Here is a 12,855-nt window from a genome sequence, read left to right as displayed (position 1 = left end):
TTCCCGAATGAACTTTGCTACCATCAGCTTCTGGACCTCGTCTTTGATTGCACTATCTCTCTCAGGGGCAAACACCCTCTTCTTTTGCCGCACAGGCTTAGAGGAAGGACATACATTCAAACGGTGGGTAATGACACTAGGGTCTATACCCGGCATATCCTCGTGACTCCACGCGAACACATCGATGTTTTTCTTCAAAAATTGGACGAGGTCCTTTTTAATCTTCTCTTCTAAATCTGCTCCAACCCTGGTACACCTCTCAGGGTTAACTTCATCCAAGGAAATATCTTCCAATGCTTCAGTAGGCTCTGCTACAACCTTCTTTTCTTCAATATTCATTGCTTGAACTTGTTCATCCATGGCCAGCATGGCCAAGTAACATTCTCTTGCTGCCAGTTGGTCACCTTGTACCTGTCCTACCCCATATTCCGTTGGAAACTTGACTGATAAATGGTAAGTGGAGGTAACAGCTTTCCAGCTATTCAAAGTTGGTCTTCCAATGATGGCATTGTAGGAGGATGAACAATCTACCACAAGGAAGTTGACGTCCTTGGTAAGTTGTTGTGGATATGCCCCCACTACCACGGATAAGGAAATGGTACCCACTGGTTGCACCTTCATCCCACCAAAACCTACTAGGGGGGAGTTCACTGGACGGAGCTGGTCTCGTCCTAATCTCATCTGCTGAAAAGCTGGATAGTATAAAATGTCTGCTGAGCTTCCATTGTCCACAAGCACTCTTCTGGTTGTATAGTTTGCAATTAGTAGGGAGATGACGAGGGCATCATCATGAGGGTGATGAATTCTGTCAGCATCCTCGTCCGTGAAAGTGATTGCCTGCTCGTCCATAGACATTGCTCTCGGTGATCGTCCGGTAAGCTGGACGTTCTGTACTACCTTCAAGTATGCTTTCTTGGACTTGGACGACCGGCCAGTTGAACTTCCCCCAATGATGACTCTTATCTCCCCGAGTGGTGGTCGCGGTGAATCTTCCATCTTTCCCTTCTGTTTCTCGTCCATCTGGTCTCGTCCAAGGAAACCCCTCAACTTCCCTTGCCTTATGAGATTTTCAATTTGTTGCTTCAAGTCAAAACACTCGTCCGTGTTATGACCATGATCCCTATGAAAGCGACAGTACTTGTTCCTGTTGCGCTTGTTGGGATCACCCTTCAATTTCTCCGGCCACTTCAGTGAAGGATCATCCTTGATTTGCATAAGGACTTGCTCAAGTGGGGCGTTTAAAGGGGTATACTGCTGGTTCCGTACTGGAGGGCCTGGCTTCTTACTTTCTCGATCTCTCCTTTCCTCCGTCCGTCCCTTCTTTGGACGAGTGCCTTGCTCGTGATGACGACTGGGATTTGCATCCATTCTCTCGGACCTCTTCCTCTTCTTAGCGATGATTGCATCTTCTGCATTCATAAAATTCTGAGCCGAATGGACGAGTTCGGCCATGGACTGGGGCTCTTTTTCATAGAGCTTGTGTATAAACAGATCCGAATTCACCCCGTTGTGGAAGGCTGCCAGTAGAAGCTTATCATCTGCTTCGTCCACACTGAGAGCTTCTCTGTTAAAACGGGTGATAAACGACCGAAGGCTTTCGTTCTCTCCCTGCTCTATCGTCAACAAACTGGACGAGGAACGCTTGTGCCTTTGTCCTCCAATGAAATTGTTAACAAATAACTTACTCAACTCTTCAAAAGAACTCACCGAATTTGGAGGTATTTTGCTAAACCAAACTCGTGCTGAACCCTTAAGGGTGGTAGGGAAGGCTCTACACATTATCTCATCAGGCACCCCTTGAAGATGCATGGTGGTCTTGAAAGTGGCTATGTGATCAAACGGGTCACGTGTTCCATCATATGAATCCAGAGAAGGCAACTTGAACTTTGATGGTAGGGGGTGACCGTTGATGGAAGCCGTGAAGGGAGAGTCAGTCCTGTGAACCAAATCTTCTATCGGATTCGCCCTTTTCATATTTTCCTTCATTTCCTCCATAACTCTCTTCATTTGATCCATTTCTTCCTTCAGGTGTGGTACCGTTCGTGAAGTGGTGCCTCTAAACTGACTTCCAACTTCGGTATTCTCTCTTCCGCCATGACTTTGTGTTTGTCCACCTTCACGCTCTTCATGCGTTTGCCTCCTCATATTGATCTCCATTCGTAATTCTTGGTTTTGGCGAGTCAACTCCGCCATAGCGTCTGCCATAGATTGTGCATGTTGGGCAGATGACTGCATGACCGGGGCAGACTGGCGATCACGATGCGGGTTGCTGCTTCCCTGATGGCCTGGGCTAGTAGCCCTTGATCTAGTCCGAACCATCGACCCTTTGTCACGGAAAAGTAAACTGTGAAACAATTTCTTCCCACAGACGGCGCCAACTGATGATTCTCCCTTTATCAGTGGGTTGATAGGACTCGAACGTTGATCTTTAGGCTATTTCCTGTAATACAAAGGACACAGAATCAGAGGGGACCGGTGGGGGACCGGCCAAAAATCCTCCGATGATCAAGTTAGTTACTTTGAACTCTCTGTAACGAAGAAATGTTCTCTCAAAAGTAAAAGTGTCTCAATGCCCTTACCTTTCATCGAAGAAGCCTTATATAGTGTGTGTGTGTGTGTGTGGAACGGTTTATCTGTTTAGGAACCGTTCCCAATGTCGAGGAGTCCGGCGAATTAGGAGTAACTTCCATAACCGCTGTGGAAGTTACCTAGGTCGGACGCTGATGAACTCGTCCATCCATAGTCAGGATGGACGACACCTCAAGGATGATCTCGTCCATCTTCAGTGGAAGATAACGAGATCATCTTGGAAGGCTTGACGTTCATAACTGATAAATAGATCTCACGAGGTATTGCTCGTCCATGTATGGACGAGGTTCGCCAGTACGCTTGTAATTTTCATCGCCTATTGTAGCTTCTTTTGTTGGACGAGACATATGGACGAGTTATGGACTTGGGGGATTTATTTATGACACCATCAAATATAAGCCACTATTTATACCTAAATGATTATAACCCTTCAATAGGTATTGTGTGCACTAAAGACAGGTTGTCAGGTTTGTTGGGCCAAACCGCTACTTGGGCTCACAACTTATTTGTATGATGGGTATGGGTATCCTACTTTGGGTTGTTCTAGATTTAGAGACTCAATGAGATCATTTTTCTCTCTTTCTCTGTGTTTCTTCCTCTCAGACTCTCTTTTTCTCACCACAAAATTGCATCCCCCCTCCATTCTTTAGTTTCTCCTATTTATGGCCAATTGTTAGTGGGGGGATTATCATTACCTTTTAACTAGTGCAATGAGAGGTCTCATGTCGTTAAATTTAAGTGGATGTTTAGGTATGAGTGGCTTTGAAAATGGTTCCCACTGTAGCAAGTGTGTTCGGCGGCGAAGTTTCCTAAGACTTTGCCGAGCACTCAAAGGGCGATGTGATCGAGCATGTGCATATCGTCCGAGGATGACTTTCTGAGCAATAGGTGAGCGGGAATCCACGGCCCACTTTTCAAGTATTTGAACAACACCCAGTTTAGACTCGTAGTTATTGTGGGCTCGGGTCGGGATCCTGAGCGGTACGGAGGTTGGACCCCTGGGCCATACTATTGATCCATGGCCCAAGGCCCAAATGGACTTGAATGTTAGGGGTCGTACATTAGCCCCCCCTTGATTCGTTCTCGGCTTTCGGGGACGAATCAAGGAGCTAGAGAGGCAGCAGTTTGCCCAAGAAACTCAATGGGTGTGTTTTGGGCGGTTACAGAGATTCATTAATGCGTTTCTCAAAAGGCGCATTGCTACTGACCTTCTGGTCCAGCCACCATTATTACCTGTCGATTTACAAACCGAGGCGTGCGTGTTGGTGGCTCTGGGTATTTCTAAGGCCTCTCCTTTTTGCTTCATCATTGCTAATTAATTCCAATTGTTGCTCATTAACCGATGCCCATTTCCCATGGTTCCTATAAATAGTTCATCATAATTCATTTTCTAACTTTTCATTCTTTGTCCTCTGAAATTTCTCTCTACCAAGCATTCACCTGCGTACCTGTCCACAAACCCAGAATTCTCCTCTCCCTTAGAGCCAAAAGTAAGTCTTCTTTCCCTTTCCTCTGCTTTAATTTCTTTTCCCAAAGTTCTTTTTGATTCTTAGGCTTTAGGATGGGTTTTGCTTATCTTTTGAATGCCGGAGCGCCCTTAGCCGCTTTTAGGCAAAACTATAGCGTTCCTGATGATGTGGAGGTGATGTATTGCCATGAAAGCGAAATCACTCTCCACAAAGGGGAAGGCACTGCCTTTTTCCCGTTGATGTCTATTCTAGAGGGTGGGGTTAGGTTTCCTATAGACCCACTTTTACTTAATACACTTAGATACTATGGATTGAGTCCTGACCAACTTCCTCCCAATTTTTACCGGATAGTGAGTTGTGTGAGTAGGTTAAACCAAACGTTTGGTTTGCAATTAGATCATTATGACATAAACCACATGTACAGCTTATGTGGAAAGAAGAAATCCAATTACTATTTAAAGGTTAGAGATATGAGGGTATGACTAATTTCATGCTTGCTCGACTCTAATAGAAACTCTGCTGGGGAATACGTCCGGGTACGCGGCAATTGGTTTGTCGGTGGTATCCCTCCCCCTTTATCTCGGCGCAAAGTTGGTTCGTTCTAATCTTTAATTTATTCTATCTCTTTTGTTCGTAGCTATTTTATTTACCCTAACTCTGACTCACTATATTTTGTTGCAGACAATTCGGTGTTTACCCAAGATATCAGAACAGTTCACGTTCGGGACCTGAACTTTGTACTCAGGTCCGAGATTTTTGTGCATCGGGACGAGTAGCTCCGTGCATCCTACCTTATCCTCGACGTGGACCCGGTGTATTCCACTTGGCAAGCCTTCAGCCAAGCCCTTATTGTAGACAGCCCTCTCCTCTCCTATATAGATGTTCGGTATATGAACTTTCTGCCTCTAAATTTTACCGTAGGTGACGCCCGAGACATCAGCCCACAATACACTTGTTCGAATGAACTCACTCCTATAAGGGATGAATCAGCCAAAGTAGCCTCCCGATATCTTCGGGAACGTGCTCATGAGGCCGTCCAACGCGAAGTTGTACTTGCAGAACCTTAGGCTCCTATTCAGGTAGCCGAACAAAAAGCCGTAGAATCTAGTGACTCCTCCAGGACGCACTCTGTTCCTGAAGAGATGGTGACCCGTAAAACTTTAACAGTTAGCCGTTTTATCCTCGAGGAAAGTTAGACCGTTTAGCAACAGCCACCCCAGGGGTGTGGCCCAGCTCCTCCCACTCATCCTCCACTTTCTCCTTCTGGGCGGACTCGTAAAAGACAACGGGTTGCTAACCTAACCTCCACTAGCCCGAGAGACACTTAGATTCAAACTCCCCCTCAACCGTCCAGGGGTGTTACTATTTGGGAGCCCCCGGCCCAGGTTGGGTCAAACGTGGCTTCATCCTCCAGACCAGCACAATTGTGGCAGCCCACCTTTGTGTTGGATGGCACGCCTCTCCCGGCTAGTGCCAGCGTACGGGTATGGGAGAAAGGAGAAGGGGGTTGTGTTGCCTAAAACTTAGTGCACAGTTTACTTCTGCCCGAGGACGTGAGTGCCTTTGCAGATGGGACTGATGAGTCCATGGGGAGGAGACTCCAATGGCACACTATCGCGGTAACTTTTCTTCTCTTGTACACTTGCTTTTTACACACATTCTTATTATTGTCGTATATGTTGTCTCTTTAAGTTACCGTGCGTGAGTAATATCGTCTCTAATAGGCCGCTCAGCTAACTCATATCCTGAACGAGAGGGTGAAGGATCTTACTAAGGAGGTTGACCGGGAAAAGGTCGGCAGGGAAGAGGCAGTCAAAACGGCTAAGGAGAAAGTAAAAACTGTTGAGGCTGTCGAGAAGAGAGCTGCTGCCGCGGAGAAATCCCAGGCGTCAGCTGAGAAAAGGTCGGCGGAGCTGGTAATGCAGTAAAATGAAACAGAAGTGAAGCTGGCCAAGGCAATAAGTTTAAACGTTACCTTATTCGAGGAAGTTGCCGATTTACGAGCGACCCTGGAAGCTTGTGAAAGTAAGTGGTATGATGAGGGATTTGCTGATGCGGAGAAGGGTGTGGAACCGATCGTAATGCAAGCTGATAGTTATCTTTTCAGGAAGGCTGGATGGCTACCCTACAGGCCTTAGAGGTGCCCGAGGACTCTCCTTTTAGGGACCTTGGCCGGATTCCCTTTCCAGACCCTATCCCAGCCACACAGAACCCTGCAGGACCAAATTATGAGGAGGAGACGGACAGTTTGAAGGAGTTGGTGGAGCAGATTGACGCTCATGTGGAAATGATCGGGACAGAAGCCACTAGCAACCCCCTTACTGACGGTTCTTCTGGTGAAAATGTTCATCCCCAACTCTCTGTATCCGAACATCAGTTTACCGAGATGGCATCTAAGACGCAGCCCGTGGATCTTACCTCTTAATTGTCGACCTATTTTACTTTATTCCTTATTCGCTTTTATTTAGTAATTTTTATTTTGAGTTGGTTTGCCTACGTCGCCGGGCTGTGGCTACTAAACAGTTAATTTCTGGTTTTTTTACTAAACAGTTATTCGATTTTTGGGTTTAAACTTAATGTCACTGGGTTTTGGTGACGAAGTAATTGATTTTTCATGTTTGACTTTTACTAAGGTTTATTTGCTAACCAGTTGCCTTAATTGCATTTATGACTATGCATCTATATTCTAACCTCTTTGTAATACTTCAGATTCTCCGTGCATGCATGTTTTACTAATGAACAGGGCATGTTTCCACCCTGGAATTTTTTTTTTTTTTAAATAATATTTTCTTTTGTAATACTTCTATCCTTAGAATGTTTTGAATAAGGTTTCCACCTGCTCAGTGATAGGGATCGAACCGAGAAGCAGGCTTTTGTCCTTAGAATGTTTTGGACAAGGCTTCCGCCTGCTCGGTGATAGAGATCGAATCGAGAAGCAGACTTCTGTCCTTAGAATTTTTTGAATAAGGTTTCCACCTGCTCGATGATAGGGATCGAACCGAGAAGCAGACTTCTGTCCTTAGAATTTTTTGAATAAGGTTTCCACCTACTCGGTGATAGGGATCAAACTGAGAAGCAGGCTTCTGTCCTTAGAATTTAACTGACTGCTTGAATCTCCTCACCTTCCTTTGCGTCTAACAACCGGATGTGCCTAAATAAATAGAGTTTGTTGGGCCTGCACGAACAAGTTACGTCGTTATCATATTAGTTAGTACAGGTACATTTTTCCGTGCATGGACAGTCATTGATAAAACTTCTTAAGATTATAAGCATTCCAAGGACGGGGAAACGGTATCTCATCCATGTCTTCTAGATAATACGCTCCTACACCTACAATGGCTGTAATTCTGTACGGTCCTTCCCAAGTCTGGGCTAGCCTCCTAGCGTTTGTATCTCGCATGCTTCCTACTGCTTTCCTCAGTACCAGGTCTTCGGCATTGAATTCCCTCACCCTTACATCTTGGTTATAATGCCGAGCAAGCTTTTGCTGATACTTAGCTAATCGTATAGTTGTTGTATCCTGATATTCTTCAAGTAAATGAAGACGCTCCATCAGCAGACCGTTATTCTGGGACGTATTGAATTCTGAAACTCGCGCGCTACATAAATTGACCTCGGTTGGTATCACGACCTCTACCCCATACGTGAGAGAGAATAGGGTCTCCCCCGTAGACCTCTGAGAAGTTGTCCAGTATGCCCACAAAACATTGGGTAGTTCCTCGGCCCAGTTACCCTTTGCACCTTCCAGCCTTCTCTTCAAGCCGTTCATGATTACCTTGTTCATAGCCTCAACCTGGCCATTACCTTGGGGATATGCTGGAGAGGAATATATGTTCCTGATACCAAGGTTGCTACAAAATTCACGGAAAGCTCGACTGTCGAATTGCAGTCCATTATCCGATATAAGGGAGTTCGGCACCCTAAATCTGGTGATTATATTCTTCCATACGAATTTCTTCACATCCACGTCCCGGATATTAGCCAGAGCCTCCGCCTCCGCCCATTTGGTGAAGTAAATAACGGCTACCAAAACGAATCTTCGATTGCCCGTTGCTCGGGAAAATGGGCCGAGGATATCAAGCCCCCATTGTGCGAAGGGCCAAGGGCTGCTGATCGGGTTCAAATGGCCTGCAGGCTGGTGAATCAGGGGGACATGCTTTTGACATTGCTCACACTTGCAAACGTATTCCGCGGTGTCCTTCTACATTTGGAGCCACCAGAATTGCTGTGTCATTGCTCGGTGCGCCAATGATTGTCCTCTTGCATAGCTGCCGCACACCCCTTCATGCAGCTCGGCCAAGAGTTGGCCTACTTTCTCTGGGTGCAAGCATAAAAGATACGGTCCCCCGAATGACCTGCGATAGAGCTTTCGGTCTTTGGATAACCAATACCGGGCAACTACCCTGTGGATCTTGTTGGCTTCCTTCTCATCGTCCGGGGCTCGATCCTCAGCTAAGAAGTCAATGATGGGATTCATCTAGCATGGTTCAAGTGTCGCAATTGCTGTGACTTCGACCCTTGCGGCCCCCTCATCTCCCGCCACCTTAATGCTAAGCTCGGGGATAGGAAGTTAATGATGGGATTCATCCAGCATGGTTCAAGTTTTACTCTCAGGCCACTTGGATCACCTTCACCGTACAAAAGTTACTTATGGCCTGCTTTGCCAACTCTAAGTATGCTTTCATCCGAGAATCTCGAGCCTCAAAACTTCCCTGCCCTTGGTTAACTACCAGCCGTGAATCTGAATAAATTTCCACGTCCTGGGCTTCTAACCTTGAGATTGCCCTTAATCCGACAAGCAAAGCTTCATACTCTGCCTCATTGTTGGAGGCGTTAAACCCCAACCTGAACGAATGCTCCAATAGAATACCTTCCAAAGTAATTATGATGATCCCGGCTCTGGCCCCTTTGGCGCTGGAAGCACCGTCCACATGCACCTTCCACGGGCGATTCTCCAACTGACAGATCATTTCTTCTTCAGGAGAGAATTACGCCACAAAATCAGCTAATACCTTCCCTTTTACTGAACTTCTCGGCTTATACCTTACATCAAATGCCCTGAGTTGTGTCCCCCACTTAGCTATTCGCCCCGTGAAATCAGATTTTTTCAGTAATGATTATAGGGGGTATTCGGTCAACACATACACGGTATGAGCCTGAAAATACTTAGGCAACTTTCTGGTGGCATGTACTAGGGCCAACACCAATTTTTCTAAAGGCAAATATCTGGTTTCTGCGTCGACTAGGGTCTTGCTAATATAATACACTAGTTGTTGTACTCCCCGGACTCTTAAAAGCATGGCACTTACAGCATGGTCGGATACCGAGAGGTACATAAATAGCTCATCTCCAGGCTCTGGTGCTGTCAGCATTGGTGCTTGTGTTAAGTATTCCTTGAGATCCTGGAAAGCCTCTTCACATTTATCATCCCACCGAAATCCCTTCCACTTCTTTAAAAGCTGATAAAATGGATGGCTGCGATCTGAGAATTTTGAGATAAATCGATTAAGAGTGGCTAACATCCCAGTCAACACCTGTACTTCTTTCGGATTGCTCGGTGACCTGAGATGCTTCACGGCCTCGATCTGGTCGGGATTAAGTTCTATCCCGCTGTTGGTGATCAAAAATTTGCCAGCCCCCACTCCAAAGGCACATTTTTCCGGGTTAAGGCGCAATCTATGTTTCTACAATATCTCAAACACCCCCTGAAGATCCTCTACATGCCGTGCCTCTTGCTTGCTCTTTACCACCATGTTGTCAATATACATTTCAACCGAATGCCCAATTTTATCCCGAAACATCCTCGTTGTCATCTACTGATATGTCGCCCCGGCATTCTTTAGCCCAAAAGGCATCACGGTGTAATGATAATTAGCATCAAGGGATATGAATGCCGTTTTCTCCTAGTCTTCGGTGGCCAGGGGAATCTGATGGTATCCTTGAAAGGCATCCAGGAAACTCATCCTCGGGTGCCCGTAAGTGGTGTCCACCAATTGATCAATTTTTGGCATGGGAAACGGGTCCTTCAGGCATGCTCGGTTTAAGTCTGTGAAATCCACACAGACCCTCCATTTGCTGTTCTTCTTCTTGACAACCAAGGTATTTGCCAGCCACTCTGGGGAAAAGGTCTCCTTTATCGTTTCGGCCTCCTTCAACCTTTTTACCTCTTGCCTTACCGCCTCAACATGGTCTTTGGCTAATCTTCTCGGCTTCTGCTTCTTCGGGGGATACGAGGGGTCTATATTAAACTTGTGGACGATAAACCTGGGATCAACCCCGGGAACTTCATAGGGTTCTAACCGAAGACATCTATGTTTTGAGTCAGAAACAGCAACACTTGCACTTTATCCTCATCATTCATACTTGCTCCAACCTGAAAATATTTATTAGTATTTGGTAATATCTTTACCTTTACTAGCTCCTCGGCGCAGCCAGCCCCCATTCCTTCTCGGGGCCCCTGTGATTGCTATAAGGGGACCTTCCGGGATGCATCTTCCCGCCCAACCTGCTCTTGTTCGGACTGCCCATTCCCCTTGTCTCTCACTAGTTGTCCGGTTGTTTCTCCTTGATTGACTTGATTCCCCCGCTTCCAATTAACTACGACAATAAGATACTGTCTGCCGCTTGCTGGTCTCCCCTTATCACGGTGATACCCTGCTTGGTTGGAAACTTGATCTTTACATGTAGGGTAGACGAGACAACCCCTATTGAATGGATCCACGGTCTTCCTAGGATGGCCGTATACGGGGAAAATGAAGTTACTGTTGTAAATGTCACTGCCAGCTCCTTCCTTCCCATAATTACGGGAAGTGAAATTTGTCATTTAGGAATCACTACTTTACCATCGAACCCAACCAAGGGTGAATTGTGCTTCACCAGGTCCTCTTTCCTCAGTCTGAGTCCCCTGAACAGATCTGGGTACATTACGTCAGCTCCGTTTCCTGGGTCTACTATTACCCTTTTTACTAAGAAGCCACTTATCCAGGCTGTGACCACTAATGCATCATCATGCGGTTGGATTGTCCCCTCCAAATCGTCATTGTCGAATGCGATAGGCTCCCATGCAAACTTCATTTTCTTACCTGACGACTGTACATCCGAGTCACTCTCTACTGGTACTACAGTCAACACTCCTTTCCTTCTTCCTGCAATGAGCTTTTTCGGGGCAGCATGGATAACTTCAATCACCCTATAGGGGGCGGGAGAGGGTTCCCCCTTTGTCGAGTATCTTACCCTGCAACTCTATGCCCCGAGTCTAGCACGAATTCCTTTAAATGCCTGGCCTTGACTAATTGCCCGAGGTGATCCTTCAACACCCGGCCCTATTCGATAGTGTGACCTTTGTCCCAGTGATAGGTGCAGTACAAATTCTAATTCCTCCTAGATGGGTCCCCTTCCATCTTGTTTGGCCATCAAAAATACGGCTTGTGTTTGATTCGGTCAAGAATCCTGTGTACCGGTTCCTTAAATGTCACATTCACTTCTTCCATCTGTGTGGTCGGTTCTTGAATCGTCAAGCCCCTCCCGGGATCTGAACGGAAAACTAGTTTACCGAGTACGATTCATCATTGGTGCTTTGCCTTTACTTTGCAGCCGGTCATCCTTTAATCGTTTATATTCCTCAATGCGTCTCATAAGCTGCCTCATGCCTTCAGGAGGCTTCTTGGTCAATGACTCTCGTAACCCGAAGTTCTTGGGCAACCCTATCCTAAAAGTGCTTGCTGCGACCCTTTCATTATTCCCGTCTATCTCATTGTATAGCTCCCAATATCGGCTGGCATAACTACGGAGGGTCTCTCCCGCCCTCATTTTTATGGACAAAAGCGCATCTACCGGTTGAGGTACTCGGCTGCAGGTCACAAACCGAATGCTGAACTCCTGAATTAGCTCTGAAAAACTACATATGGATCCTTTCCGTAACCCATTAAACCACCTCAAAGCAGTTGGTCCCAAACTCGAAGGAAACACCTTGCACATCAGTGCGTCATTATGAGTATGTAGAGACATTATCTGAATATAATGACTGACGTGCTCTACTGGGTCAGTTTTCTTGTCATAGAAATTGAACGGTGGGCGGGTAAACCTGTCCGGCATTTCGGCCCTCTCGATTTCGTCCGAAAACGGGGACCGAGCTGTTTTTCGCAAAGCGCAACTCATAGCATCCATGGCGGCATTTCAAGGCCGCCTCTCCTCTGGGAAGACTGAGTTCCTAACTTGATTCTCCCGAGAACGTGAGCGATCTCGGCATTGCCCTGACTTCCAAGAGAGTGACCGGTTCCTATATCGTCGAGATCCCCGCGAATGTGAACGGTCTTGGTACTGACGGGATTCCCTAGAATGTGAACGACTTCGTCATTGTCGAGATCTGGACTGATTAGATCCCTCCCCATATCTATTTCCCCTGTTGCTGACCTCCCGTTGTTGGTCATCTCTGTCTCTTCTCTGACGCCTACCCCTTACCTCTAGTTCCAAGCCTCTGACTAGTCTGTGCAGCCGTTCAAGCTCTTCATCTCGTTCCTCCCTCTGCCTACGTCCCGTAACACCATAGACTGTCTGTTGGGTTTGGTACGATCCTTCTCCCGTACCGGACATTTCTTCTCGTTGGTCATGCTCCCTATCTTCTCGTTCCTTCTATTTGCGCTCTCGCCAGCTAGACCCCCTAGAAGATCCTACGGATCCACTTTCTGTTTGACTCCCCGAATGCCTTTCAAACATTTTTCCCGAGCTCGAGTCCTTCTTGATACACAGCGTTGTAGGAGAGCCCCACAGTGGGCGCCAATTGTGTGCACCAAAGACA

General features: G+C 46.6%; 1 protein-coding gene across 1 annotated transcript; it reads right to left on the bottom strand.

The window, feature by feature from the left end:
- Positions 1 to 11,606: 11,606 nt before the first annotated feature.
- LOC115952868 lies at positions 11,607 to 12,152 on the bottom strand. Its single transcript, XM_031070201.1, has one exon. The coding sequence runs from the start codon at positions 12,150 to 12,152 to the stop codon at positions 11,607 to 11,609; it is 546 nt and encodes a 181-aa protein (XP_030926061.1).
- Between the last annotated feature and the right edge of the window lie 703 nt (positions 12,153 to 12,855).

The sequence above is a fragment of the Quercus lobata genome, chromosome 1 (assembly GCF_001633185.2).
Source record: "Quercus lobata isolate SW786 chromosome 1, ValleyOak3.0 Primary Assembly, whole genome shotgun sequence".
Classification (NCBI taxonomy): Eukaryota; Viridiplantae; Streptophyta; class Magnoliopsida; order Fagales; family Fagaceae; genus Quercus; species Quercus lobata.
This window is presented reverse-complemented; position numbering and strand designations above follow the sequence as displayed.